The sequence below is a fragment of the Panthera uncia genome, unplaced genomic scaffold, assembly GCF_023721935.1.
Source record: "Panthera uncia isolate 11264 unplaced genomic scaffold, Puncia_PCG_1.0 HiC_scaffold_1841, whole genome shotgun sequence".
NCBI lineage: Eukaryota > Metazoa > Chordata > Mammalia > Carnivora > Felidae > Panthera > Panthera uncia.
The window spans coordinates 1-25805 of record NW_026058516.1 but is presented as its reverse complement, the minus strand read 5'-3'; the positions used below and the strand labels follow the sequence as shown (position 1 = coordinate 25805).

Sequence of the window (25805 nt, the reverse complement as noted above, 5' to 3'; positions counted from 1 at the left end):
CCAAAACCAAACCAAACCAAAACAAAACAAAACAGTAGAACAGATCAATGACACCAGAAGCTGGTTCTTTGAAGGAATTAACAAAACTCATAAACCCCTCGACAGTTTGATCAAAAAGAAAAAGGAAAGGACCCAAATAAATAAAATCAAGAATGAAAGAGGAGAGGTCACAACCAGCACAGCAGAAATACAAACAATAATAAGAGAATATTATGAGCAATTATACGCCAGTAAAATGGGCAATCTGGAAGAAATGGACAAATCCCTAGAGACATATACACTACCAAAACTGAAACAGGAAGAAATAGAAAATTTGAACAGACCCATAACCACTAAAGAAATCAAATTAGTAATCAAGCATCTCACAAAAAACAAGAGTCCAGGGCCAGATGGCTTTCTGGGGGAATTCTACCAAACATTTAAAGAAGAATTAACACCTATTCCTTTGAAGCTGTTCCAAAATATAGAAATAGAAGGAAAACTTCCAAACTCTTTCTATGAAGCCAGTATTAACTTGATTCCAAAACAAGACAAAGGCCCCGCTAAAAAGGAGAACTACAGACCAATTTCCCTGATGAACATGGATGTAATAATCCTCAACAAGATATTAGCCAACCGGATCCAACAATACATTAAGAAAATTATTCACCACGACCAAGTGGGATCTATACCGGGGAGGCAGGGCTGGTTCAATATCCATGAAACAAACAATGTGATTCATCACATCAATAAAAGAAAGGACAAGAACCATATGATCCTCTCAGTAGATGCAGAGACAACATTTGACAAAATACAGTATCATTTCTTGATAAAAGCCCGCAAGAAAGTAAGGATAGAAGGATCATACCTTGAGATCATAAAAGCCATATATGAAAGACCCACCATTAATATCATCCTCAATGGGGAAAACCTGAGAGCTTTCCCCCTAAGGTCAGGAACAAGACAGGGATGTCCACTCTCACCACTGCTATTCAACATAGTATTGGAAATCTTAGCCTAAGCAATCAAAAACACAAAGAAATAAAAGGCAACCCAATTGGTCATGAGGAGGTCAAACTTTCACTCTTAGTAGATGACATGATACTCTATATGGAAAACCCAAAAGATTCCATGAAAAAGCTGCTAGAACTGAATCATGAATTCAGCAAAGTTGCAGGATATAAAATCAATGCACAGAAATCGGTTGCATTCCTATACACCAACAATGAAGCAACAGAAAAAGAAATCAAAGAATCAATCCCATTTACAATTGCACCAAAACCCATAAAATACCTAGGAATAAATCTAACCAAAGAGGTGAAAAATTTATATACTGAAAACAATAGAAAGCTTATGAAAGAAATTGAAGAAGACACAAAAAAATGGAAAAATATTCCAAGCTCCTGGATAGGAAGAACAAATTTTGTTAAAATGTCAATATTACTCAAAGCAATCTATATATTCAACGCAATACCTGTCAAAATAACACCAGCATTCTTCACAGAGCTAGAACAAACAATCCTAAAATTTGTATGGAACCAGAAAAGACCCCGAATAGCCAAAGCAATCTTGAAAAAGAAAACCAAAGCTGGAGGCATCACAATCCCAGACTTCAAACTGTATTACAAAGCTGTAATCATCAAGACAGCATGGTATTGGCACAAAAACAGACAGATCAATGCAACATAGAACCCAGAAATGGACCCACAAACGTATGGCCAAGTAATCTTTCAGAAAGCAGTAAAGTATATCCAATGGAATAAAGACAGTCTCTTCAGCAAATGGTGCTGGGAAAACTGGACAGTGACATGCAGAAAAATGAACCTGGACCACTTTCTTACACCATACACAAAAATGAACTCAAAATGGATGAAAGACCTAAACGTAAGACAGGAAGGTTTCAAAATCCCAGAGGAGAAAGCAGGCAAAAACCTCTTTGACCTTGGCTGCAACAACTTCTTACTCAACACATCTCCAGAGGCAAGGGAAACAAAAGCAAAAATGAACTATTGGGACCTCATCAAAATAAAAATCTTCTGCACAGCAAAGGAAACAATCAGCAAAACTAAAAGGCAACCAACAGAATGGGAGAAGGTAGTTGCAAATGATATATTAGATAAAGGGTTAATATCCAAAATCTATAAAGATCTCATCAAACTCAACACCCAAAAAACAAATAATCCACTGAAGAAATGGGCAAAAGACATGAATAGACACTTCTCCAAAGAAGACATCCAGATGGCCAACTGACACATGAAAAAATGCTCAACATCACTCATCATCAGGGAAATACAAATCAAAACCACAATGAGATACCACCTTACACCTGTCAGAATGGCTAACATTAACAACTCAGGCAACAACAGATGTTGGCAAGGATGCGGAGAAAGAGGATCTCTTTTGCATTGTTGGTGGCAATGCAAGCTGGGGCAGCCACTTTGGAAAACAGTATGGAGGTTCCTCAAAAAATTAAGAATAGAACTACCCTACAACCCAGCAACTGCACTACTAGGTATTATCCAAGGAATACAGGTATGCTGTTTCAAAGGGACACATGTACCCCAATGTTTATAGCAATGCTATTGACAATAGCCAAAGTATGGAAAGAGCCCAAATTTCCATCATTGGATGAATGGATAAAGAAGATCTGGTACATATACACAATGGAGTATTACTTGGCAATCAAAAAGAATGAAATCTTGCCATTTGCAACTACATGGATGGAACTGGAGGGTATTATGCTGAGCAAAATTACAGAAAAACAAGTATCATATGATGCCACTCAAATGAGGAATTTAAGATACAGAACAGGTGAACATAAGGGAAGAGAAGCAAAAATGATATAAAAACAGGGAGGGGGACAAAACAAGAGATTCTTAAATATAGAGAACAAACAAGGTTGCTAGAGGTGTTGTGGGAGGGGGGATGGGCTGAATGGGTAAGGGGCATCAAGTAATCTACTCCTGAAATCATTGTTGCACTATATGCTAACTTGGATGTAAATTAAAAAAATAATAAATTATAAAAAAAATCTCATTTAACGTAATACCCCCAAATCCCCTATAAATGAAGCTCTTTGCTTTTACCATATCACCTCTGCTCTCTTTCAGAGTTACCCAAGTATAGTCCTCACTCTAGAGCCCTTTCTAAAAAGATTGCCTTTTAAAACTTTCCATTTAATATAATTTTAATCAGTCAAAATGGAGTTTTCAAGTTTGTCTCTAAGCTATATTTTCTTTTATTGAAGTTCTTTGTTCTCTTTTATTTATCTCTGGTAGTAATAGAAAACTTTTCATGAAAACCTTGAGCGCAATATTTTTAATCCATTAGAGATATGAATAAAAGGAACAAAATCCCTTCCCTATTGTTCCAAAGATTTAAAAATATAAAGAACTTAAGACCCCCAGTACAGCCATTATTCACTATATGGTGACTGCCTTGAGAGATTGGGACATTAAAATTTTTCTTTTGTTCTCATTTTTTATAAGGAAACTAAATGCAAAGAAAAGTGTTAATACAATGCACAGGATACAGATTAAAACATCAAAGTCAGGAAATGCAGAGGTGAATGATTTCATAGGAAACTTAGCTCATGTCCACTGACCACAGGCATAATAATCATGTGTCAGCCCTACTAGCATCTGGTGTTTCTGCTGCTAAGTTGACCTTCTGGCCACCAACCTTTATGAATCTGTATTTTCCTGGGCAGTTGTTATAAGTACAGAAGTGAACAAACTACTATTGGAATTATTGCTTATTAAAATTCATATTTATTTTTACTCTCCGCAATTTATCTACTTTAAAAATATAATTATTTGTAATCACAAATTTTTAGTTTCTATGACCAGAAGAAATGTTGCTGAATCAACAAGATGCTAAAAACTCTGGTCTATTCAGCAAACAGTTCAGTTAACATAGCCCTGAAGTGAGTCAGATTGAATGTCTGACAGTTGAATTATTTGGACATTTAAGTGTCATAAACAACCAATCTCACTCCCGTAATAGGAAACAATGAACATACATCACCCTGATTTATTTGACTTTGTGGGGTTAAATCTGCTGAAGGTCTTGGATGCCCTCCCCTTAGCCATCTCCCCCTACCTTCCTACTCCCCTCCAAGTCAGAGAAGGGAATGGAAAGGTGAGAGATAGAGACTAAATACGGTGTGGATTGCTCCATTTCCCAAGCCTGTCCCCTCCTCTAGTAGAAACTCTGCCATCAGAACCCCATCAGTCTAGAGCAGAGGTTGGCAAACTCCTTCCAAAGAAGGGCCAGCAAATATATTCAGCTTTTCAAGCCAAAAGGTATCTGATTCAACTACTCAACTCTGCTTTTAGAGCACAAGAGCAGCCACAGACAATAAACAAACGCGTGTAGCTATGTTCCAACACAACTTTATTTGCAAACACAGGCAGTGAGCCAGGTCATAGTTTGCCATCTCCTGATCTGGGGAACTAGGCTTATCTGTTTCGTTTTGGTGTTTTTTTCATATTTTATCAAGACTATGGTCCATTTTATAGCTCGGTAACTCAACTTTTTTTTTTTTTTTTTTTTTACTATATATACACTGTTGCCTAATTCTATTTTATATCTTGTCACCACTATTCAAATTGATTCTATCATTTATCCTCATCATAAAGTTTCTAACCCCTAGTCCAGATGCCTTTATTTCTCTTTACCTTTAACCACAACTCCAATTTCCCCAGCCATTGTCCACTGGGGAGTACAATTGAGTCAGGATACTTGAGCTGTAATACTTGTATTAATCAGTGATTTCTGGAGGTGTCTGGGTGTCTCAGTCAGTTGAGTTTCAGATTCTTGGTTTTCGGCTCAGGTCATGATCTCATGGTTCGTGGAGTAGGCTCTGCCTAGGATTCTCTCTCTCTTCCTCCCCCTCTACCCCTGCCCACTCTCACACACACTCACTCTGTCCCAAAATAAATAAACATTTTTTTAAAAATTAGTGATTGCTATTTAACAAAGCACCCCAAAACTCAGTGGCTTAAAACAATCACTTATTATTCTTCATGAGTCTCTGGGTGAGCTGCCAAGTTACATCTACCCTCACTTCTCATAATTTTCTCACTTATTCCTGGTATTATTCCAAATGAACTGATAAAACTATTTCATCTAACTCACCCCTCAAAAATTCATTGAGGTTTTAATTGCCTCACTTAATTTTGAGAAGACTGATATTTCTAGATATTGTCTTTTCACCTAGTACCACAGTATACCGCTCCAATTTTTTAAGGTCCTGCTTCATAGCTTTTCATAACATTTTATAGTTTTATTCAACTAGACCTGTTTCTTTTCTTTTTAATTTTGTTGCCAAGTATTTTACAGGTTATGTGGCTATCATCTGGGGCTGGGACATTTTGGGTTCACAAACTTGAGAATTTCCCTGTGAAATGTGAAACCGGCCCCCATATCCGGAGGGCAAGGAGAGAGGGAAGAAAGAGACTAGGCACTCTACATTGGGAGGTGGCAAGCTTAAGAAGCAAGGGAACTTACCTAGGAAGCTTCTCTTCGGCAGCGGGAGGGCGAGATCTCCCCATCAGCCCACCGAAATTTTAAAAGATTACATAACAGCCTTAACAGGATTCATTCACACATACTGTCCAGGTGGTCCCCCTAACACACAGCTCTCTCAGGTCCGCAACCGTGGAAACGCGCAGCGCAGGGGAGGGGTGAGGACCCTCCAGCTGCCGGCCCGCCCACGGTCAGTTCCTGGGTCATTTGGCGGTCACGCTCACCCGATGACCTCCTCCAACAGACATTTTCATTTGTAGTCAAGTATTATTAATACAGAAATTTTTGGTTTTGCACATTTTGGGTGATTTTGGCTTTTGCACATTTATCTTACACCCAACCTCTTTACCAAAGTTAACTTTTAAATTCTCGTCTAGCAAAATCATGTTATACTCAATTTTTATTTCAATTCTCATTTTTTAACTTTTGTTTTCCCCTTCTCCTTTCTTAATATTCTTTACTATGTCAGTTACTGTTATAAGCATTAAACAAAATAATACATGTAAAGCACTTAGCAGTTTCTTGAAAATAAAATAGTAAGTACTCAGGGGTGTCTGGGTGGTTCAATTGGTTAAGCATCCGACTCCGGCTCAGGTCGTGATCTCGGTTTGTGGATTTCAGCCGTGCTTCAGGCTCTGTGCTGACAGCTGAGAGTTCTGGAGCCTGCTTCAGATTCTGTGTCTCCCTCTCTCTCTGCACCTCCCCTGCTAGTGCACTCTCTCTCTCTCAAAATAAGTAAAAATATTAAAAAAAAAAAAAATAGTAAGCACTCAGTAAACATTAGCTATTAAGATTTCAATGATGCTTATTGAAGATAAATTTACATTTTTTGCTATTCTTTATTCATCACCCTACTCTTAGCTCTGAGATCTTTTGACTATGAGCAGGAAAAGAATCCCTATGTGGAAAAGCCTGGGCAACAGTATATAATTTTGTACCTCATATTCCTAATACCATAATACCTGTTTATCCCCAGGAGATGCAAATAATTAGCTAGTAAATGACGCACCACTTATATAGTTCAATTCTAAAAGTCAAATATATTTAAGATTTTATGCTTTAATCAAAGGTGTCAAACAAGCTGAACTCAGCTTTTATCTGAAGTGTAATGCTTGTAAAATGCAGCTTTAACATAACTGATGTTAATTAAAGCAGACCTTCCTCATTAAACTTAATGTTGAGAATAAACTTTCTTTCTAATCCTGATCTACCACTCCTCATATTTTAAAATATATTTCATTGATCTCATTTTTCAAAGTGCCACCATTTTTTCAATGATTCCTTTCTTTTGCATTTGAATTAGTCTATGTGTGTTTTAGACAAATGTATTTTTCTGCATTTTCCCCTTGCAAAAATGTACTTGTATTCTTAATCTAGAAAACACAGAAGTTAGACACAAGGAAAATGCAAGGGAAAAAAGCATGACTGAACCAGGAACAGTGTTTGGATAGTCTTAGATTTGTTGGTTGCTTTTTTTTTTTTTAACGGTTATTTATTTCTGAGAGAGACAGACAGGCGGAGAGACAGGGAGACAGAGGAACTAAAGCAGGCTCTGAGCTGACAGCACTGAGCCCAGTGTGGGGCTTGCACTCACAAACCTTGATATCATGACCTAAGGTGAAATTGGACCCTTAACCAACTGAGCTACCCAGGTGCCCCTTAGATTTGTTATCTAACATGTATCTGTATTTAGTCACTTTGTGAAGTGGACTAGAGAACAGTGTTACTATGCACATATTACAAGGTCTTGTCTCAAAGATATTGGTATCACTGTATTTCTTGGCCAAAAGACTACATCTTTAAATATGATGATAAAGGATTACTTTACACACACTGCCTCATAATTCCTGACTATGACCTTCACAGGTAAGGAAACAGGCTTCATGAAGCTGCAGGTCACAACCAACAAGGAATTGGTCAAATTTTATTTCCAAGGCTGAATTCTTAAATCACAAAACTGTATTCTCTCTTAAGCTTGTTCCTTGGCTTAAGCCAAAACATCTAAATATCTAAGCTTTTAACTTTTTTCTTACTCAAATTTCTGTAACGGCTGTATGAGTAGCTCATTGGAATTAGCCCACAACATGTCGAAAATCAAATTTCTATTTCTGCACCTATGTAGAACACTTATATATACATGCCCCTAGATCACACAAGATAACACTAACCACACTGAAGATGAAAGTCTTGTAGGGCAAACTCTGGGCAGCCAGGCAGTGAATCCAGACATGTTGACATTAACTCCTCTTGCTTGAAGCGGCTGGTTTTTCTTGGGGAACTGATTGCACAGCAAGGCCCCAGTATGCTTACTTTTAACAGATGCCTATGTTCTTTCAGGCAATTGGAGTGGTTGTGCTGCTGGGGAGAACAAACACTTTTCAAAGAGGATAAGCCAGAGCTGTTGTGAGGAATGCAGTGAGGGAGCTCATATTCTAATTCATTTCAGTGCAGAGAAGACAGATAATTACAGATGCTCAGTGCTGGTGCAGGTCTGGGAGATAGAGGTCCGTGATGAAATTTTCCATGTTTCATATTTCCTCAAATCTAGGCCCTCAATTCTGGTGCCATTTTCCTTGGGAACTTGGGGAAGCAGGAAGTCAGGATAAGAAGGAGGCTTCAATCTTAACACACCCCTGCTTAGTCACTCCTCAAGTACATATCTTTAGGGAAGCCAGCTTTTACCTCAGTCCAGAAAACACTCGCTCGGAGTTAAGTGGGCAGGATGTTCCTTGTGCCATTTTTATATAATTATATTCAAGACAATAATGTGTGGATCAGGGAATGGAATCCAGCAGAAATATAACCCAAGAGGTTTGCAGGCCCTCCAAGAAATATACCACACACAGAAAAGGGGCCCAGTGGCCAAATACTTCCTTACTTTGTGAGCCAACCAACCCCTGGATACATATGTCCTAATAAAAATAGACCATGTGTAAGAACCATGACTTCCGAATTTTTCTTGATAAAGTATCTGAATGCTGACTTCCAAGAGACAGACATAATTGCTCCCCTCTTAGATGAAAATAAAACTCAAATATGTGGTCTGGATTACCAGAGTAGAACAGAGAATTGACAGATTTAAAACATTATTTTTGCCAAGATGATTGCACTTTCTTTTCCTCCTTTCTTTAAAAAGGAGTATTTTTCCATTCTCTTTTCCAGCTGATGGATAGATAAAAAAAAAATGGCACTGAGATTTCCAAGACCACTTGGCAGAAGAGGTTGAATGTAAAAAGGTTGAATGTTTTAAAGATTGGTTTGGGCTCATTTTTATGGACTGGGAAGAGGAAAAATTAAATTTGTGTGTATCAGATTTTTTGATTAAAGATACACATACCAACATGTGAACTAGTGGAAATCATTGGGTGCTTCTATTTTCTTCCCCATTTCTCTGCAACACACAAGTGGGTGGCCAATCCCAAGGGCCCAGGGGCATAGAATTACGTTTTCATCATGTCTCTCTTTGGCAGGCTGGAGGCCAGGGGGTACAGTGGGGACCAGATTCAGGAAAGGACAATTACAGATAGAATAGAAATCTACTTTTTAGAACACATTTCATCCTAATGCTATTCATCGTAACTTCTTTTCTTCATGATCTCATCTTGATTTTAGGAGTATAAAGGACAAGTTTCCTAAGTGCCAAGTTTTTAAAGATGTTTTTCTTCTGTATTTTTAACTCTTAAATACACAGCTGACAGTAAAAATCATCTTGAAATTTAGCAGTATCAAGATTTTTATATGAAATACACATTTTCCTCACATGCTTATGTTATGATCAGGGAGCTTGATCGCAAACAAGAGAAACTCCAGATAATTTTGGTAGCAAAGAAATTTATAGGAAGACTATTGGGTATCTTAGAGAATTGATGGAAAATGCAAGAGAATGAGGCTCAGAAAATGGTATGGAATGAAATGAAGCTGATGTGGAGGACTGACCCAAGGTCACACCACTGGAATGTTGTAGACGGGATACTACTTCTGCACAGGAGACCCCATCCCCACGGGCTCCACTTCCACTTGACATCACAGTCCCCAGAATCTCAACTCTACCGCTGCCACCATGAATCCGTGATTCGTTTTGTCTCTATATCTTTGCATCACTTCCTACACATTTTCAACACTTTAGGTAGGAGTTTCTAAATTAGCTGAGGTGCTATGTTATACCTTAGCTGTTTGCAGTTGGAGAGGGAAAATCTATGGTGTCCTTCAACCTATGTAGACTTATATAAAGGAGTTCTCCCTTAAAAAAGAGATCTAGAAAATGTGGCACCAAAATAATACCAACCGTCACTTCTAATTGTTCCCGTAAACATATCCATCCATATAACTCTCTACGTCACCTAATGAATATTTTTATTCAGTATTCACGAGTGAATAAATCTATCCACTAGAAAATATCTACTCATAGCCTCCATTTTTTTCTATTTACCAACTTTCTCACTGATTCCCTCCATAATCCAATTTTACTATTTTTGCATTTTTCCTTCTATCTCTTTGCCTAGTGATATTTTATTCTCATTTACCTTAATGACAATACACTATCTCCATGTATACTCTGCCATCTCATTTTAATGCTAAATTTTTAAAGAGTAGATCATGATTATTTCACAGAAAGTATGCTTGCAAATCAAAAATGCTGGCATCTCAACCAAAATTGTATATCCAGCTCCTAAATAAACATCTCCACTTGAATAGTCTACTTGAGGATATCCTACAAAAGCAAACTGGATACGATGCCCCCTCCCCAAATGGACCATCATCTCCCTAGCTCTATGGCTAGTACCACCACCTTAGGGTGTTTAAGAATATTAGAGATATTTGGGGAATCTGGTTGAATTCTTGGACAGGATGCATTATCATTTTTCCATTTAAAAATTCACTATGAAAAACAGGAGCTAATTATTAGATTCAAGGAATGGAAAGATGCCTGTATTTTCCCTCCTCCATCAGAAACTTTTCACAAGAAGGAAAGGTTAAGTGTAAACAAAACAAAAAATATCATATAAATAAGAAGCCAAAAAGTTTAATGTTATTGAATAGATCGAAAGTTCATTCAGGGCTTACACAGATCATAAGAATAGATTATAACAGCTAAGAGATCAATAGCTTCCTGGAAGGAAGGAAGGAAGCAGTTTATATTTTTCAATGTAGAAAAAGAAAACCTAATTGCTACAGATGTCTTGTAAAATTCCCCAAACGAAGTCTAGCCAAGTTTATTGTTTAGTGGACTTTTTCTTTTTCCAAGGGATGAAAAATGAGATTCAATGTGTATACTATTGGTTACAACTAATGTAACAGCTTGAAAAAATCATAAGACAGAAGCATAAATATAATATAAAAAGACAAGATTTTAAAATTGCACTGTAAGAATATTAACTATAATAAGTGGAAAAGATACATTAAAACCAGCAATGTATTACACTAGTTCAAAACAAAACTCGTAAGGCAGACCAAAACTGACGCTAGTTAAGGAAAGTGGTCTGTGTTGAGGAAGTGTGTCCAGACAGACACCACCACAAAGAAATGCCAATAGGAACTACGTGGTCCCCTCGTTACTCAGTTAAGTGTCAAAGGTAGAGTGACAGGGTCAACAGCTTAAGCTTTCTCCAAGGATTTGTAGTATTCCATCAGCACAGTCCAGGCTTTGGGAGCCATAAAGCCTTCCGGAGGTTTCTGGCCTTCTCGGGCAAGTTTGCGCATTCGTGTTCCTGAGATAAATTCAAAGTCTTCATGGCTGAAACAGAAAAAAAAAAAAAAAAAAAAAAAAAAGAAAGAAAGAAAGAAAGAAAGAAATTACATCCCATTTCTAGAATCTTAGGGATAGTGAAACTTAAAAATTTTTTTTTCATGTTTATTTAATTTTTTTGAGAGTGAGGGAGACAGTGTAAGCAGGGGAAGAGCAGAGAGAGAATCCAAAGCAGGCTCCAGTCTCTGAGCTGTCAGCGCAGAGCCCAACACAGGGCTTGAACCCACAAACCTCAAGAATGACCTGAGCCAAAAAGTCAGACTCTCAACTGATGAACCACCCAGGCGCCCCAGTAACAGTGCAATTTTAAAAAGCATTTCTTCTTCTGTTCATGGTAGATAAGCTTAATGGAAACAAAAAGATCTGGATAAAACACAGTACTGTACTTGTAAATGAATGCTCAATCTGATTTCAAATCTGTCATTGAACAAAAACCACCATACTATCAAAATACCCATTTTTAGAACTAGGAAACAAATTTTAATTGAAATATCTACTGAGATCACTGTAGATTCACATGTAATTGTAAGATATAATACAGCAAGCTCTCATCTATCCTTTATCCAGTTTTCCCCAATGGTAGCATCTTGCCAAACTATAGCATAATATCACAATCAGGTTATCAGTATGAATACAATTTACCAATCTTATTCAGATTTCCCCAGTTTTACTTGTACTCAATTCTCTGTGTATTTAGTTCTGTACAATTAAAAAAATTTTTTTTAATGTTTTTATTTATTTTTGAGAGAGAGACAGACAGAGCATGAGCAGGGGAGGGGCAGAGAGAGGGGGAGACACAGAATCCGAAGCAAGCTCCAGGCTCCAAGCTGTCAGCACAGAGCCTGACACGGAGTTTGAACTCACGGACTGTGAGATCATGACTTGAGCCAAAGTCGGATGCCCAACCAACTGAGGCACCCAGGCACCCCCAACCAACTGAGGCACCCAGGCACCCCTAGTTCTGTACAATTTTATCATATATGTAGGTTCACGTATCCACCACAGTCAACATGCATTAACAGTTCCAAAACCTTGAAGATCCCTTGGGGTGTCCTTTTATAGCCATACCCATCTCCCTCCCTCACTTCCTCTTCCTCAGCCCATGGGAACTACTAATTTAGAACTAGAAATTAAAAACAAACAAACAGGGGCACCCGGGTGGTTCAGTCGGTTGAACGTCCGACTTCGGCCCAGGTCATGATCTCACAGTTCGTGAGTTTGAGCCCCGCGTCGGGCTCTGTGCTGACAGCTCGGAGCCGGGAGCCTGCTTCAGATTCCGTGTCTTCCTCTCTCTCTGCCCCATCCCCACTCGTGCTCTATCTCTCTCTGTCTTAAAAATAAATAAAACATTAAAAAAAAATGAAAAACAAACAAACAAAAAAACCCATTAAATCCAATTTAGTTATGCAGGCAGAAAACTCTTTAGGAAGTCTGACTCTGAAAGGTTAAATGTATACTGGAACATTAAAAGAAAACTAATTTTTTAATAGCAAAAACAGGTAAGTAGCAATAAATGATACTCTTCCACGGATACCACCAAAGTATTGTTGGTTTTTCTCATCTTCTTATATTCAAAAACACACAAAGGCCCTTAAACCATTAAGCACTGAGCATGTATGGCTATGGCACAGACTGTCCACTAGTAATTTTATCCTCTTCCCCCAAACAAAAAGAACCAACCTAGATAGCAGACCAGGACCCAGCAAGAGCTCTGGATCACTCGGGCCACCAGATCACAGGCTATGTTTGCTCCTAGCTAACAGCTGTATGTTCCCTCCCACTTCATTATTTGTGGAACATAAATCATAAACTGCCACGTGCTTCTAGAGAGATGCCAAGTATATTTTCTAACTAATAATTACACTTCTAGGAACCTATGTTAAGGAAAAAATCAGATGCACACAACATCTATGCACAACATCTTTATGTTATGCATAAAGATAGCTAAGTGGAAGTTGTTTTAGGATAGTAAAATACTGTAAATGACCTGAAGGTTAAAGTTTCTAAATAAATTATGGTTTAGCCCTGAGTAAAAGAATCAGGACACAAAACTTTCTATGCAATACAACTACAATTCTGTTAAAAATACAGAGGGTGTGGAGAGAAGGCTATTAACAAATATACCCAAGGGGCGCCTGGGTGGCTCCGTAAGCTGTCCAACTGTTGATTTCAGCTCAGGTCATGATCTTAGCTGTGAGCTTGAGTCCTGTGTTTGGCTCTGCACTGAGTGTGGAGGCTGCTTCCGATTCTCTTTCTCCCTCTTCCTCTGCCCCTTCCCCACTCAAGCTCTTGCTCTCTCTCTCAAAGGGGGGAAGGGGGGAAGGAGGGAAGGAACAAAGGAACAAAGGAACAAAGGAAGGAGAAATATATGCAAACTGTTTTGTTTTGGAGAGAGAGACAGAGAAAGAGAGCTCCAGCAGAGGAGTGGAGCAGAGGGGAAGGGGGGAAGACAGAGGGAGGGAGAGCGAGGGAGGGAGAGCGAGGGAGGGAGAGCGAGGGAGGGAGAGCGAGGGAGGGAGAGCGAGAGAGGGAGGGAAGGAGGGAGAGAATATCTTAAGTAGGTTCCATGCTCAGTGCAGAGCCCAACGCAGAACTTAATCCCATGACCCTGGGATCACGACCTGAACTGAAATCAAGAGTCGAAAGTTCAACCAACTGAACCACCCAGGCGCCCCTACCCAAATGTTACAGTGGTTATCTCCATACAGTATTACCACAGTGCTATTAATTTTGCTCATGTTTTCTGTAGTTTTCTAAAAATGATTTTTATCAATTATCAAAATCAAAAAAATATCAAATATCAATAATTTTATAATGAGTTAAAAGTTTATATAAAATAATCTCCAGCCATTTGATTTTAAGTAATTTTTAAAAATTTAACCTTAAATTAACCTGAAACCTCAAATACTGCCCCTGATGAAAGCAGATAAATAAGGTCCTGCTATACCATTATGCTTCCTATACTGGTCTCAAAGTAGCTACAATGGCTATTAACTCACTTATGTACCAGGCATTATCAGTAAAGAGTGTATCTGGATGGTGCTAGCTACACAGAACACGTTCAAAACTATTTCTAATTAGGAACTCAATAAATATTTGGTGAAATATAAAAGAATGCAAAAGTGTATGCATAGAAAAATTTTACTGGTTCAATATAGAACGGTGCATATCTGGTCTTAAATGAGTCACTACTCTTCATCTTCTGGCAAAAAAAAGGGAAATGTGGGATTTCTGATTGCTGTGGTTAATTTAAGCTACTTGTATATTCCCTTTTATCTAGTTGTTCCCACTAGAAATTTCTCCATAACTTTCACAACGATCTCTTCCATAATCATCTGCACATCTACCTTCTCTCTGACCTTGCTCACCTCCACTTCAGGCAGGGGAACCCACATACACCTTCCTATCCTGGCTCACTGTCTACCTATGAGCCCTCAGATTGTGGACTCCAGACCAAGAAAGAAATACTGTGATTTCCTCATGATCCAAACTGTGCATTGGTTTCTGGTCTCTCCTGCTTTTCTGATTCTGTCTGCGTGCTCAATGACCCCACTGCCCACTGGGCTTCTAAACCTTGGAACTGGTTTTATCACCACCAGGCTCTGTGCACCTCTTTCATTTGGCCTGGCTCTATGCCTGATCACAACTGTTAGTTCCTAAGATCAACATGACTCTTGGTCCTGAATCTAGTTTTACCTCTTAGGATTTGCTGCTGGCCCCAGTTCTGGCCTTTCCAACTCCAGAGTGAGATACTCAGACTTTAGTGATTGCCCCAACCCCCTTTGAAACATATCTAAGAATTTTATTGTGGAATATTATACATATAGGACATCAATACAAAATAGTATGACTCAGGCATCTGGGTGGCTCAGTCGGTTGAGTGTCTGACTTTGGCTCAGGTCATGATCTCGCGGTCCATGAGTTTGAGCCCTGCATCGTGCTCTGTGCTGACAGCCCAGAGCCTGGAGCCTGCTTCGGATTCTGTATCTCCTTCTCTACCTCTTGCCCAATCACATTCTCTCTCTCTCTCTCACTCTCAAAAATAAACATTAAAAAAAAAAAAAAAAAAAAACAACCATTCAAAATAGTGTGACTCATTTCATCAGTCATAGGAAAAGCATCTCTAACTATTAGGCAGAAAGGCACTACTTGAATTCAGGCATGCAACATCTTCCCCTAGTCACCCTGTGTGCTCTACCTATTCCCTCAACTACAAGAAAGACAGGAAGATATACCTATGCATTCAACTCAATATATAAACAGCTCTCATCTGCTTAGGTAAAACATATTTTAAATGTCTATATAAATTTTCAGAGATGATCAATAAAAATGAAAGGCTAACAGACATTGCTTAAAAGATGGATTCAAACTAGTTTAAACTTAGGGGTCTCTCTCACTTCTATCATCTGTTCAATGTGTCAGACAAGTCAGATCTACTATAATAAACTGGCCCATGCAGATGGGCTGGTTACCACAGGGAAATAAGCCAACCCCTTTCTCTCATACACATGACAACCTGAGGGGAGAAAAGAAATTGACTGCATGTGAGATGGGCCTAGACAAGAAGCAAGACTGGGAGAAAAGATTCCAAAAAATTCAGTAAGGTTGGGGTTAGAAACATAATTTGTAAATTTACCAACACTAAAATGAAGACTGTGTTAGAGAAAACAGGTAAGTTCTCCAAAAAAAGATGACTCAGCAAAAGGAAAAGCATTTGTCAAAGGAGTAGGAAGAAAAGCAAGATGATCTGGAGGTCACAGGAGAAGAGAAATCCTAATGTGTTAAGGCCACAGAGAGGCTGAGAAAAGGACCATGAGGGGAAAAAAATAACTACTGGATTTACAAATTGGAATTTAAATCTTCTTAACTGAAGAGTTTTAGTAGATGGCGAAGGAAAGAGATGTGGTAGTAAACTGGCAGAGATACAGAGTGGAAAAAGAGATGAGATTTTTTTTTTTGTTTAAAGGAAATGGGAGGTTTCAGCAAGTGTATAGGTGGAAGAAAATAAACGGCAAGACTGAGAAAAGGAAGGAAGATGAAAGCCAGGAGAAAAATGAAACATGAAGAAGAAAAGTCTGACATGAAGAACACAGAAGTGGGGCTTTGACACGGAGGAGCAGCAGGAGTGAAGGAAGGTAGAAACAGGGATGGTTTGGGGTGAGAAAAAGACGAGGCAGTTAATGCAGCACACTCCCAACCTTCTCAATAAAGACGTTGAGACTGCCCTCAAGGAGAACAAGAAGCTGTGTGGGAATGGATTAATAATAGAATCCATCAACACTACGGACTTTCTCTCCAGGCCAGCCAGGTTCCACCTGAGGTCAGAGAGGAAGCCAAGAGGGTGGAGGGGTCCAGAGAGCTTTCCAATTGTATCTAAACATCCTCACTCCAATCTGATGTAAAATCAGTTAGTTTAGCTAGAATCTACCCAACAAAACACTGGTTGAATGTTGCAGGTCCTCAGAAGGTTCACTGATCAGCTCCCTATATAAGCTTCACTAAGGAAAATTATGACCCTGGAGATTTATGGCCATGTAAATCTTAAACTTTGATTTCAACAAAGGAAAGCTTGTGTCCCATGCATAAAGTGCTTGCTCGTGACGGCAATGAGAACGAAGTGAGAGCACAGCTTTCTGGATGACTGTCTTGACTATTTGATTAAAGGAAAAACGCCAGACCAATTACAGCCCTTTCTTTCCCCTAGAATGCCAAACTGTCTGGAATCCAGAAGTCTGCTTGCATTCTTTCTGAAATTGCATTTTAAAACCAAGGTCCCTGGGTACCTCTTTTCCTGACTCTCTTTCACACTCCATCTGCCCCGCATGCCACAAGCATTTCTTCATCACATGAAATGGGAGTTTCTGTTCCCACATGGTGGCGGTTCCACTCCACCCTGGCTACAGAAAACACATTTATTTTCCTCTGCCTCATACTTGTACTGTCACATAAGGATTTTACTTTTTATAAGAAGTCAGGTGCAAGGACTTCGTACAAGAGTCACATTATCTAGAATCAAATCATATTTTTCACAATTCATCTTTAATTAGACATGATCTTACAGAAATAACTGAGTCAAGTAAAAACTCAGGCATTTGGGGAATAATCTAAATTTAGCTCTCAACTTTACCTGGGAGTAATCAGGAATCTGCCACAACAGAAAGGCTACCAAATAAATGACCCTGAGGGCTTTCACTCAAAGCAATTCTAATAAGCCATCTAATTACACTAGTTAACCAATCTCCCATGGTGCCTGGAAAAACAACAACAACAACAACACACACACACACACACACACACACACAACTATGTTTGATTTTTTTTTTCCTTCTCAAAACCACTTGGTCATAGCTTCTTACAGTCCACATCTCTTAAAGAAAGAAAAGGGATGGAATGGCAGGGAGAAGGAAAAACACGCCATCTAGCAAGCTAAAACTACTGGCTGGCAATGTACATGACAAATTTAACAATGTTTAGTTTCAAACCAAAGACCAACTGAAATACACAAAAAATTCAACTATCTAGAACCTACCTAACCAAAATCCTTAATTCATCATACTTCCCTCCCAACACCCCAATCTTTTAAGTAAAAGCTAGAGAACAGTTCCTATCAAACACTCAGACAGGTAACAAATTTCTAGGGGTGCCTGGGTGGCTCAGTTGGTTAAGCATCTTGACATGGGCTCAGGTCATGATCTCACAGCTATGAGTTCAAGCCCTGTGTCAGGTTCTCCCTCTCAGCACAGAGCTCACTTCAGATCCTCTGTCTCCCTCCCTCTCTGTCCTTCCCCCACTCTCGTACATGCTTTCTCTCAAAAATAAACATTAAAAAAAAACCAACAAATTTCAAGGACCGTCCTGAAGTGCACTGCAGTCAAGTCAATTTTCTTTACCAAAAAGGGTCATGAAGACTATAATCTACCACAGTGTAGACAAACAGAGGTTTTGAACTGAGTGCCAATGGACAGGTTTCAAAAGGATCCATAAATACCTTAATGGCCAAAATGGGGCTTCTGTGCTGGGAAAGAGCATATCAACTTTCACCTGGTTCTGAAAGAAGCCTCTGATTACTCAAGAGTGGATGGTGGATCTCAATTTTTTGAAAGCTAAACTCAGAAGCTCTCAGGTGCCCATCATCCAAATAAAATTGTCTGGTATGAGGTACATGGCTGAAATCCCATTGTATGAAAACTTCCTCTCAGCAGACTGTAGTGACCTCTTCTGAGCACACGCTGATGTCCCTGAGTGCTGCTCTCTGTATACAGCCTGTTTAGTTGCAGTAGGTTATAGAGACCGAAATAATACATTTTCAAAGGGTTTTCAAAATTAGTAACTCAAGCAGCTTAAGCATCCATGAGTTAACCAGAAAATTAGGTAAACCCAGGACACTGCTAGATGGCAAGGACACTGCTTTGACTACATTAAATAATTTCCTTTATATCTTTCACCAGGATTTCTTCATCTTGTTATTTGCTTTCTACTTTTAAGAAACATGTGAGTATCCTCATTTACTTAGAAACCAGGATATCTGTTACTCTCAAAACATCTAGATCAGCTCCAAATACAAAAGTAAAAAGAAGTCTCTGGAGTAAAAAACAAAAACAAAAACAAATCCATATTTTTGACTTGTGACTAATGACAAAATAATTAAAAAGAAAATAAGTACCTAAACATGCCAATATTGTTACAAACCTGTGATTCTCAAGACAGGTGATTTTGCAACCTCACTTCCTCCTCCCCAGGGCACACATTCTAGAATGCCCCGGATGGCATCCCCTTCCCAACCAATTATCTGGTCCCAATGTCAATAATGCCAAGGTTGAGAAAGCCTGTCTGCTAAATGGCATGTTGTTAAGAAAGAAATTGATTTGATATTGTTATACTAAGTAAATCCCAGTCGTACCCCAAAAGGGCAGAAAGCATAAGAAAAATGAGGAGACCCCAAAAGTCACGGGAAAAAAGCAAAGCAGAGAGAAAACAAAAAATCAAGACATCAGACATGATGATTTGTGGCTCTTTCCTCTTGGAACTCTTTGCAGTAAGACCAGTGACAACACGGCACAGCTCCACAGTCTGAGGGGAGATCACGACCAGGTCTCAGTAGAGCAGCATTTGAAAGTACAGATATGGAAAAACTCTGCTCCATGTGTGCGAGACAACGGGGTAGAAGGGGTGGGACCAGATATGACAAGCAGATGCTACCTGCCTTTGGTGATACCTAAGGACACAAGTTGTGTGAGGAAGCCTCTCAGCCAGTCTTGTTCCGCAGCACGGAGGGAACCTTCCCAAGCTTCCTCACTCGGCCCTATGCTGCACACACACCATTGGGACTTGTGGCACAGTACGGTATCAGAACGAACAATAGAATGTATACAGAGAGCTTACAATAAATACATGCTTACATGAGCTTAACATGGAAAGATGCTCATGAAAAGTAAATAATTAAAAGCAGGGTAAAAAAAAAAAACTATTATAAACTCAACTATGTTAAATCAATGTACAGAAAAAGAATAAAACTCAAAGCACACACATAAAATAGGTGACTGCCTGAGTGTTATTTTTCTTTTAAATGTTTCCATAATGATTTTATTGGTTGACCACTGGGAGAATGCATCCTATTCATCTGTTACCCCAAATTGCATCAAAATCAGGGTACCCCACTCACCCAGAAAGAAGGAACTTCCTAGGAACAAAGGTGTATGACTAAGGCCTATTTTCCTTCCACCAGGCTGGAGTGTTAAGATCACCTTGGATTGCTCTCTGGGGAGACCCAGATTATTCTCCCCTAAGCTCTGTGGGAACTCTTTCCCAAGAACTGTCTCATTTGCTCTTTCTACTTTTCCCCTATCACATATGTCCGTTTACCTCATACGAGTAGTCAAAACTGGTCAGGGCTCTGAGGTGGAGGGAAGGAGCAGATCTTTGGCCTTCTTTGGTTCAACGCTTCTTTGGCGTCCTTGGCATTAAAAAAATAAGTCTTCCATATAGTCTATTCCAGCACAATAGAGTTGTGATTGGGACCTTTATATTGGTTACCCTCCCCCCCACCAATGTCTTCTCTCTTTCAGATGTTGTAACTGATTTAAAAAGGCAGGACAGGAGTACTACTGGGTTTTATAATGAAAATACCACAACATCTCCTTAGGATGTCCTATCTATTATTCCTAATATTAACCTCCAGAGAAAAAAGTTACTTTTATTTTACTTCTAGAAAACTTAACTTTCTCACTTCTCTAGAATGTCTGCAAAAGAGGGGTCTATGAAAGAATGAAGACAAATAATGTTACTACCACTATAGGTCATTTGTACGGCAAAATAGTGAAATTACCTGGGTCTAATCTAAATTATTGGAGCCCTTTAAAAGCAAAGACTTTTCTCAAATAATAGAAGGGAAAGTCAGGGAGATTTGGAGTGGGAGAAGGATTCACCATGAAGGAGATTCTGTTGGTGGGATGGAGGTGTCTAGAAGAAAGGATCTAAAATGGCTTCTAGGATCAGAGAGCAATCCTCAGCCAACAGCCAGCAAGAAAATGGGGACCTCAGCCCCACAACTGCAAGGAACTGAATTCTGCCAACAAGGGTCACCTTGGAAATGGATTCTTTCCAGAACTTTCAAATGAGAGCCCAGCCTGGGCAGAGAATCCAATGCAGTCCACCCAGACTTCCGACCCAAAAAACTGTGAGACAGTAAGGATTGTTTTAAGCCACTAAATTTGTAGTCATGTGTTAGCACTAGAAAACTAACACAATTAGCAACTTGGAAATAATGAAGTATAGCTTTAAAAGTCATTGCACAGAAACCACTAGAAAAGATGAGCTTTCCTGTGGAAAGCACATAAAAGAAGGGAAAGCTATATGAAAAAGTGTCTATAATTAGAATATTTTTTAAATGACACTAACAGTATGTGAATTAATATCAACTTCAACATTAAAGCTATGAAAGCACTCTACTGATAATGTGGAAATAACCAGACTGGAACATTTTCATCCACCTGTCCCTTCATATACCCATTTCCACAAGGCACTCTCACTCATGTATGCTCTTTTTGTTAAGTTGCCATTTCAATAATCTGAACCATAACTTTGAATTTTTTTACCCAAATACTAAGAAGATCTGCATAAAGGAGAAAACATTACAAATAACTGAGAATTCTAAAAGTTTGTAATATCTGCAAGAACGGAGTTCAGTCTTGTAGTCCTAAAACTAAATTTCCTTGAGTCACTATTATAGCAAATACGAGCCTACTTGAGCTTCCTAAGTATAAACAGATGATTTTTATCATAATTCCTATCAATATCTTACTTGAAATCTTCATAAAGTTTGTTTTTGTTCTCCCTAAGCCTTGTCTTACACTAGTATTTAATTAAATCAAAAGCTGCAAAATCATTAATTACATAAAAGCTGGCATTGAATAACATCCATTAATCAAACATAAGACAACCTCATATGTGCATAATTAATAACTGTGTTTTCTCACTACATCAAAGACTATCGCCTTTCCACAAAATTTTAATCACTTTCCAACATGTTCCCATCAACTTAATTATATGTGAACACAAATATAAAAAATCAGAAAACTAAGGCAGTTTTAAGGCTTCCCAAGTTACAATTTATTAAGATTTGGTAAACTCAAAAAAATTCCAAGAAAATGAGCCACTCATGCAACTAATATAGAATTCATCACTGGAAAATCTTATGAGAACTGATGTAATTATTTAGCTTTTGAATGATTAAAAGAGAGACTTAAAGCAATACTACACAGATTTAACAAAACATGAAAGTTATCAAGGGCTTCCCCCAGCACGTCTGTCAACTACATACAGATGGGTTCTAGGTCCTGCGGGTGATTAAATCACCTGATCATGCATGCAAAGAAACCACAGTAATGAAACATCAGTAAAGGAGAAGTGAAAAAGAAAAGCCCAACTCTATTTAGTTTTGTTTCCTTAACTCACGGACATGGAAACTCACCTAAGTTTTAACCATGTGGCCACGGGCAGAACGATTCTATTTCTCTCTCCTCACTCTGTAAGTGACTGTTAACTTTCAGAACAAGATTATGTTCATAACATCTTGTACACAAACTAAACAAACAACTGCATGCTGGATCAGAAGTAAAGGGTTTCCCAGCCCAGCATTCTGTCTCTGACACTGTATGTTTTACAAATATGTAGAAAGCAATGCTACCCTCCATGAGTCACACTGAAGGGTCTGCAGCTGGGGAGCTTACAAAAGAACTGCTGGGGTGTAGGCCTCTCCCCGAAATAAGTAAATTAGAATCTCTAATGGAGGCACTAGATAATTTTAACCACAAAAAGACAGGACTGTATTGGAAACTTTTTACTTTCCTTAACATTTAATTTATATTTTCAGTTTCAATCACCTTTTGTGGCAATATAGTTCAAGGTTTACTCAAATTGTTTTTATTTTTTTAATTCTTTTTTTAAATTTTTTTGCCAGCACAGAGCCTGATGTGGGGCTAGAACCCACAAACCATGAGATCATGACCTGAGCCAAAATCAAGAGTTGAATGCTTAACCGACTCAGCCACCCAGGTGCCCCTTTACTTAAAATTCTCGTTAAAGCTTCTGAGGCATCCCTTTGGAAGAGAAGGGCCCATTTGCAACTCTCAGCACACCCCTCTTATAGATGCCCTGTTTGTGAGACAGTGACATTGCTCTGTGTGCACATACATTATGTAAGTGTATGTACACATGCATACATATATAAATAGACATACAAACAACATACACAGGCCTATATATTTTTAGGCCAAAACAAAACATGCCACGATTTAAAACTATTTCTATGTGTTGGCAAATCCTGATCTTTTATAAAAGTAAAAATGGTCTGGATTATTGCAAATTCTTCTCTCTTGGTTTGGTTCAGAAGTATACTAGAATCTGGACCACATTTCAGATTTTCAGAATAATAGTCTAGAATAGCTCCTGTCTTGAATTCCACACCTAGGCCCCAAAGTGTACTTAGGAGTTCTTTTACACTTGCCTGTATCAGTTATATAAGCCCTTTCTGTTCACTGACTCATAAAATTTTCCTGCATTTTAGCTCCAGTTCATCACTCAGAAAAGCCTATCATCTAAAATTATGCATTTTTTTTCTCCAGCAGTATTCATGCCTTAAGTGAAAAGCCAATAAATCTCTCAAACTCTACTGTAAATAGCAGTATTTCTTTACCCAATTTACCATTTATCACAAAGAAATTAAATGACACCAAACTTCATGTCACTTTTAGAGACAAGAGAATGTTTTGATCTTTAAAAGGTTTCTTTTTCTTTCTTGTCCATCCCCATTATTACAAAATGGGCTACACCAAATGAGGACACAGGGTGAGGATCAGGGTTCTCTGTTCCTGAACACAGAATTAACTATAAAGTATCATGGAAAAAAGGATGAGCACTCTCAGATTAAAGGTTATTAGACCATGAACAATTTTCAATTAGTACCTATCAGTAGAGATAAATGTAAGAAAACAAATAAAAAAGTACTTCTCCATTCTACTTGCTGCACATGAATTGTAATTTGTACTAAAAAAGCATCAATCAACAAAACAAGTATCTGCTAAAAATGTAAAAATAACTAGATGCTACAGATCATGGAAAGAACTACAGATTTTGAACTAAGATGGAATCAACTCATCTACCGCCATCACTTTAGAGATGAAGAAACAAGGCTAGTCACACAGCAAAGAAAGAGCTAGAACCCATAACTTCCCATTCTAGAGCCCTAACGTGTCACTCTAAATTTAGAATGTACTAACAATTGGGGCGCCTGGGTGACTCCGTCAGTTCAGCATCCGACTTCGGCTCAGGTCATGATCTCATGGTTTGTGGGTTCGAGCCCCATGTCAGGGTCTATGCTGACAGTTCAGAGCCTGCAGCCTGCTTTGAATTCTGTGTCTCCCTCTCTCTCTGTCCCTCCCTCACTTGTGCTCTCTGTCTCTCAAAAATAAATAAATGTTTAAAAATAAATTTAGAATGTACTAACAATTGTTATTATATATAAATAAAAATTAATACAATTTTTCATTGAAGGGACACAGATACATGTTCAACACTACCAATAATTTGTACTAAAAGCTTGTTAGTGTTTTGCTCCTCCTAAGATCTTTGAAGAAAGAAGTTACACTCTTCGTGGTCAAGAGCAAAGGCTCTGTAGTCACACTGCTTGGGTTCAACTGCTGGGCTGCCATTTACTGCTCTGGGCCTTATAAAAGTTATTCGAACTTTGTATGCCTCAGCTTACTACTAATTTATAAAATCGGGATAATAGCACCATAGGATTGTTGTAGGGATTAGTTTAATGCCTATAAAGCAATTAGGACAGTGCCTATCACATAAGTGATTGCATAGTTATTAAATTCTCTCAATGCTAAGATTTTTGGGGCTTACCAGAGTAATCATCTCTACTACATGCTCCATAACATACAGTAGATATGGCAGAAATAGTCATGTCAATACTGACCTTATGCACTCTACAACAAAAAAACTGAACCACTACATGCCATTTATATATGAACCAGGAAGCATGAAACCAGATTCAATTTTTACTTCTACTTCTAACTGCTGGAATACTGAGAAATTAGTTTCCTTGGTTTGGCCTTTCTCTGAAATGTGTACAACAAAGTTTGTACAACAAAGTGAAGTTATTATAAAACTGAGACAATACTTTAAAGCCCTGGGAGCAGCTTAGAGCACAAGGCGTTTCATAGATTTGTGACAATAAAACTTACTGTTCAGAGTCATAGTAGTCCATACGCTTCTTTTTCTTGTTGTAGGCTGCAACTCGAAAGGGAACTATTTCCAAGGTGATGAGCCCAGGGGCCATTGTCAGCACTTTGGCACCATGAGTTGGCTCATAAAGATCCTTCCCTGTTTCTGGATGAGGCATGCCAGCGGGGTCTCGTCCGACAATGTAAAAATTGGCTCCTGCAACCATCCGTGCTCTGCAATGCCACTGGACCTAGAATAAAAGTTTTCATACTTGAAACTATGCTTTTATGCCCATACTTAGAAGGAGTAAATGGGTAATAAATGTGTGCATACAGATGGTCCCAAACTTACAGTCCCTGACTTTATGATGGTTCAAAAGTAATATGCATGCAGTAGAAACCACACCTTTAACTTTGAATTCTGATCTTTCCCCAGGCTGGCGATAGGCAGTAGGATCATCTCTCAGGATGCTGGGCTCACCAGCCACCAGTAGGCCATGCAATCAACCCACACACTTACCTGTACCCATAGAACCATTCTGTTTTTCACTTTCAGTACAGCATTCAATAAATTATATGAGAGAGTCAACACTTCATTATAAAATAGGCTCTGTGTTAGATGATTTTGCCCAACTGTGCTCATGTAAGTGTTCTGAGCACATTTAAAGTAGGATGGGCTAACCTAGGATGTTCAGTAGGTTAGGTGTATTAATTGCATTTTTGACTTAATGGTATTTTCAACTTATGGGTTTATCAGGACATAACACCATCGTAAGTTGGGGAGGACTTGGACTACTTATACAATCAATAACAGCAGGAAACTC

At 38.6% G+C, this 25805-nt stretch overlaps 1 protein-coding gene across 1 annotated transcript; it reads right to left on the bottom strand.

Annotated features, from left to right (window-relative positions):
* Nucleotides 1-10511: 10511 nt before the first annotated feature.
* On the bottom strand, nt 10512-25480 carry LOC125917436 (bifunctional 3'-phosphoadenosine 5'-phosphosulfate synthase 1-like). The gene is made up of 2 exons (XM_049623636.1): nt 25003-25480; nt 10512-11242 (listed from the first exon to the last, which is right to left on the bottom strand). The coding sequence occupies exons 1-2, from the start codon at nt 25206-25208 to the stop codon at nt 11104-11106; spliced, it is 345 nt and encodes a 114-aa protein (XP_049479593.1). The 5' UTR covers nt 25209-25480; the 3' UTR covers nt 10512-11103.
* Nucleotides 25481-25805: the final 325 nt, after the last annotated feature.

What these genes read in the sequence shown, in the direction of transcription:
- LOC125917436 (XM_049623636.1), bottom strand. Translation starts at nt 25,208, where the DNA reads ATGGTTGCAGGAGCCAATTTTTACATTGTCGGACGAGACCCCGCTGGC. An exon ending in GACTACTATGACTCTGAACA is followed by an intron (nt 11,243 to 25,002) that starts GTAAGTTTTATT and finishes TTTCTGTTTCAG; the next exon opens with CCATGAAGACTTTGAATTTA.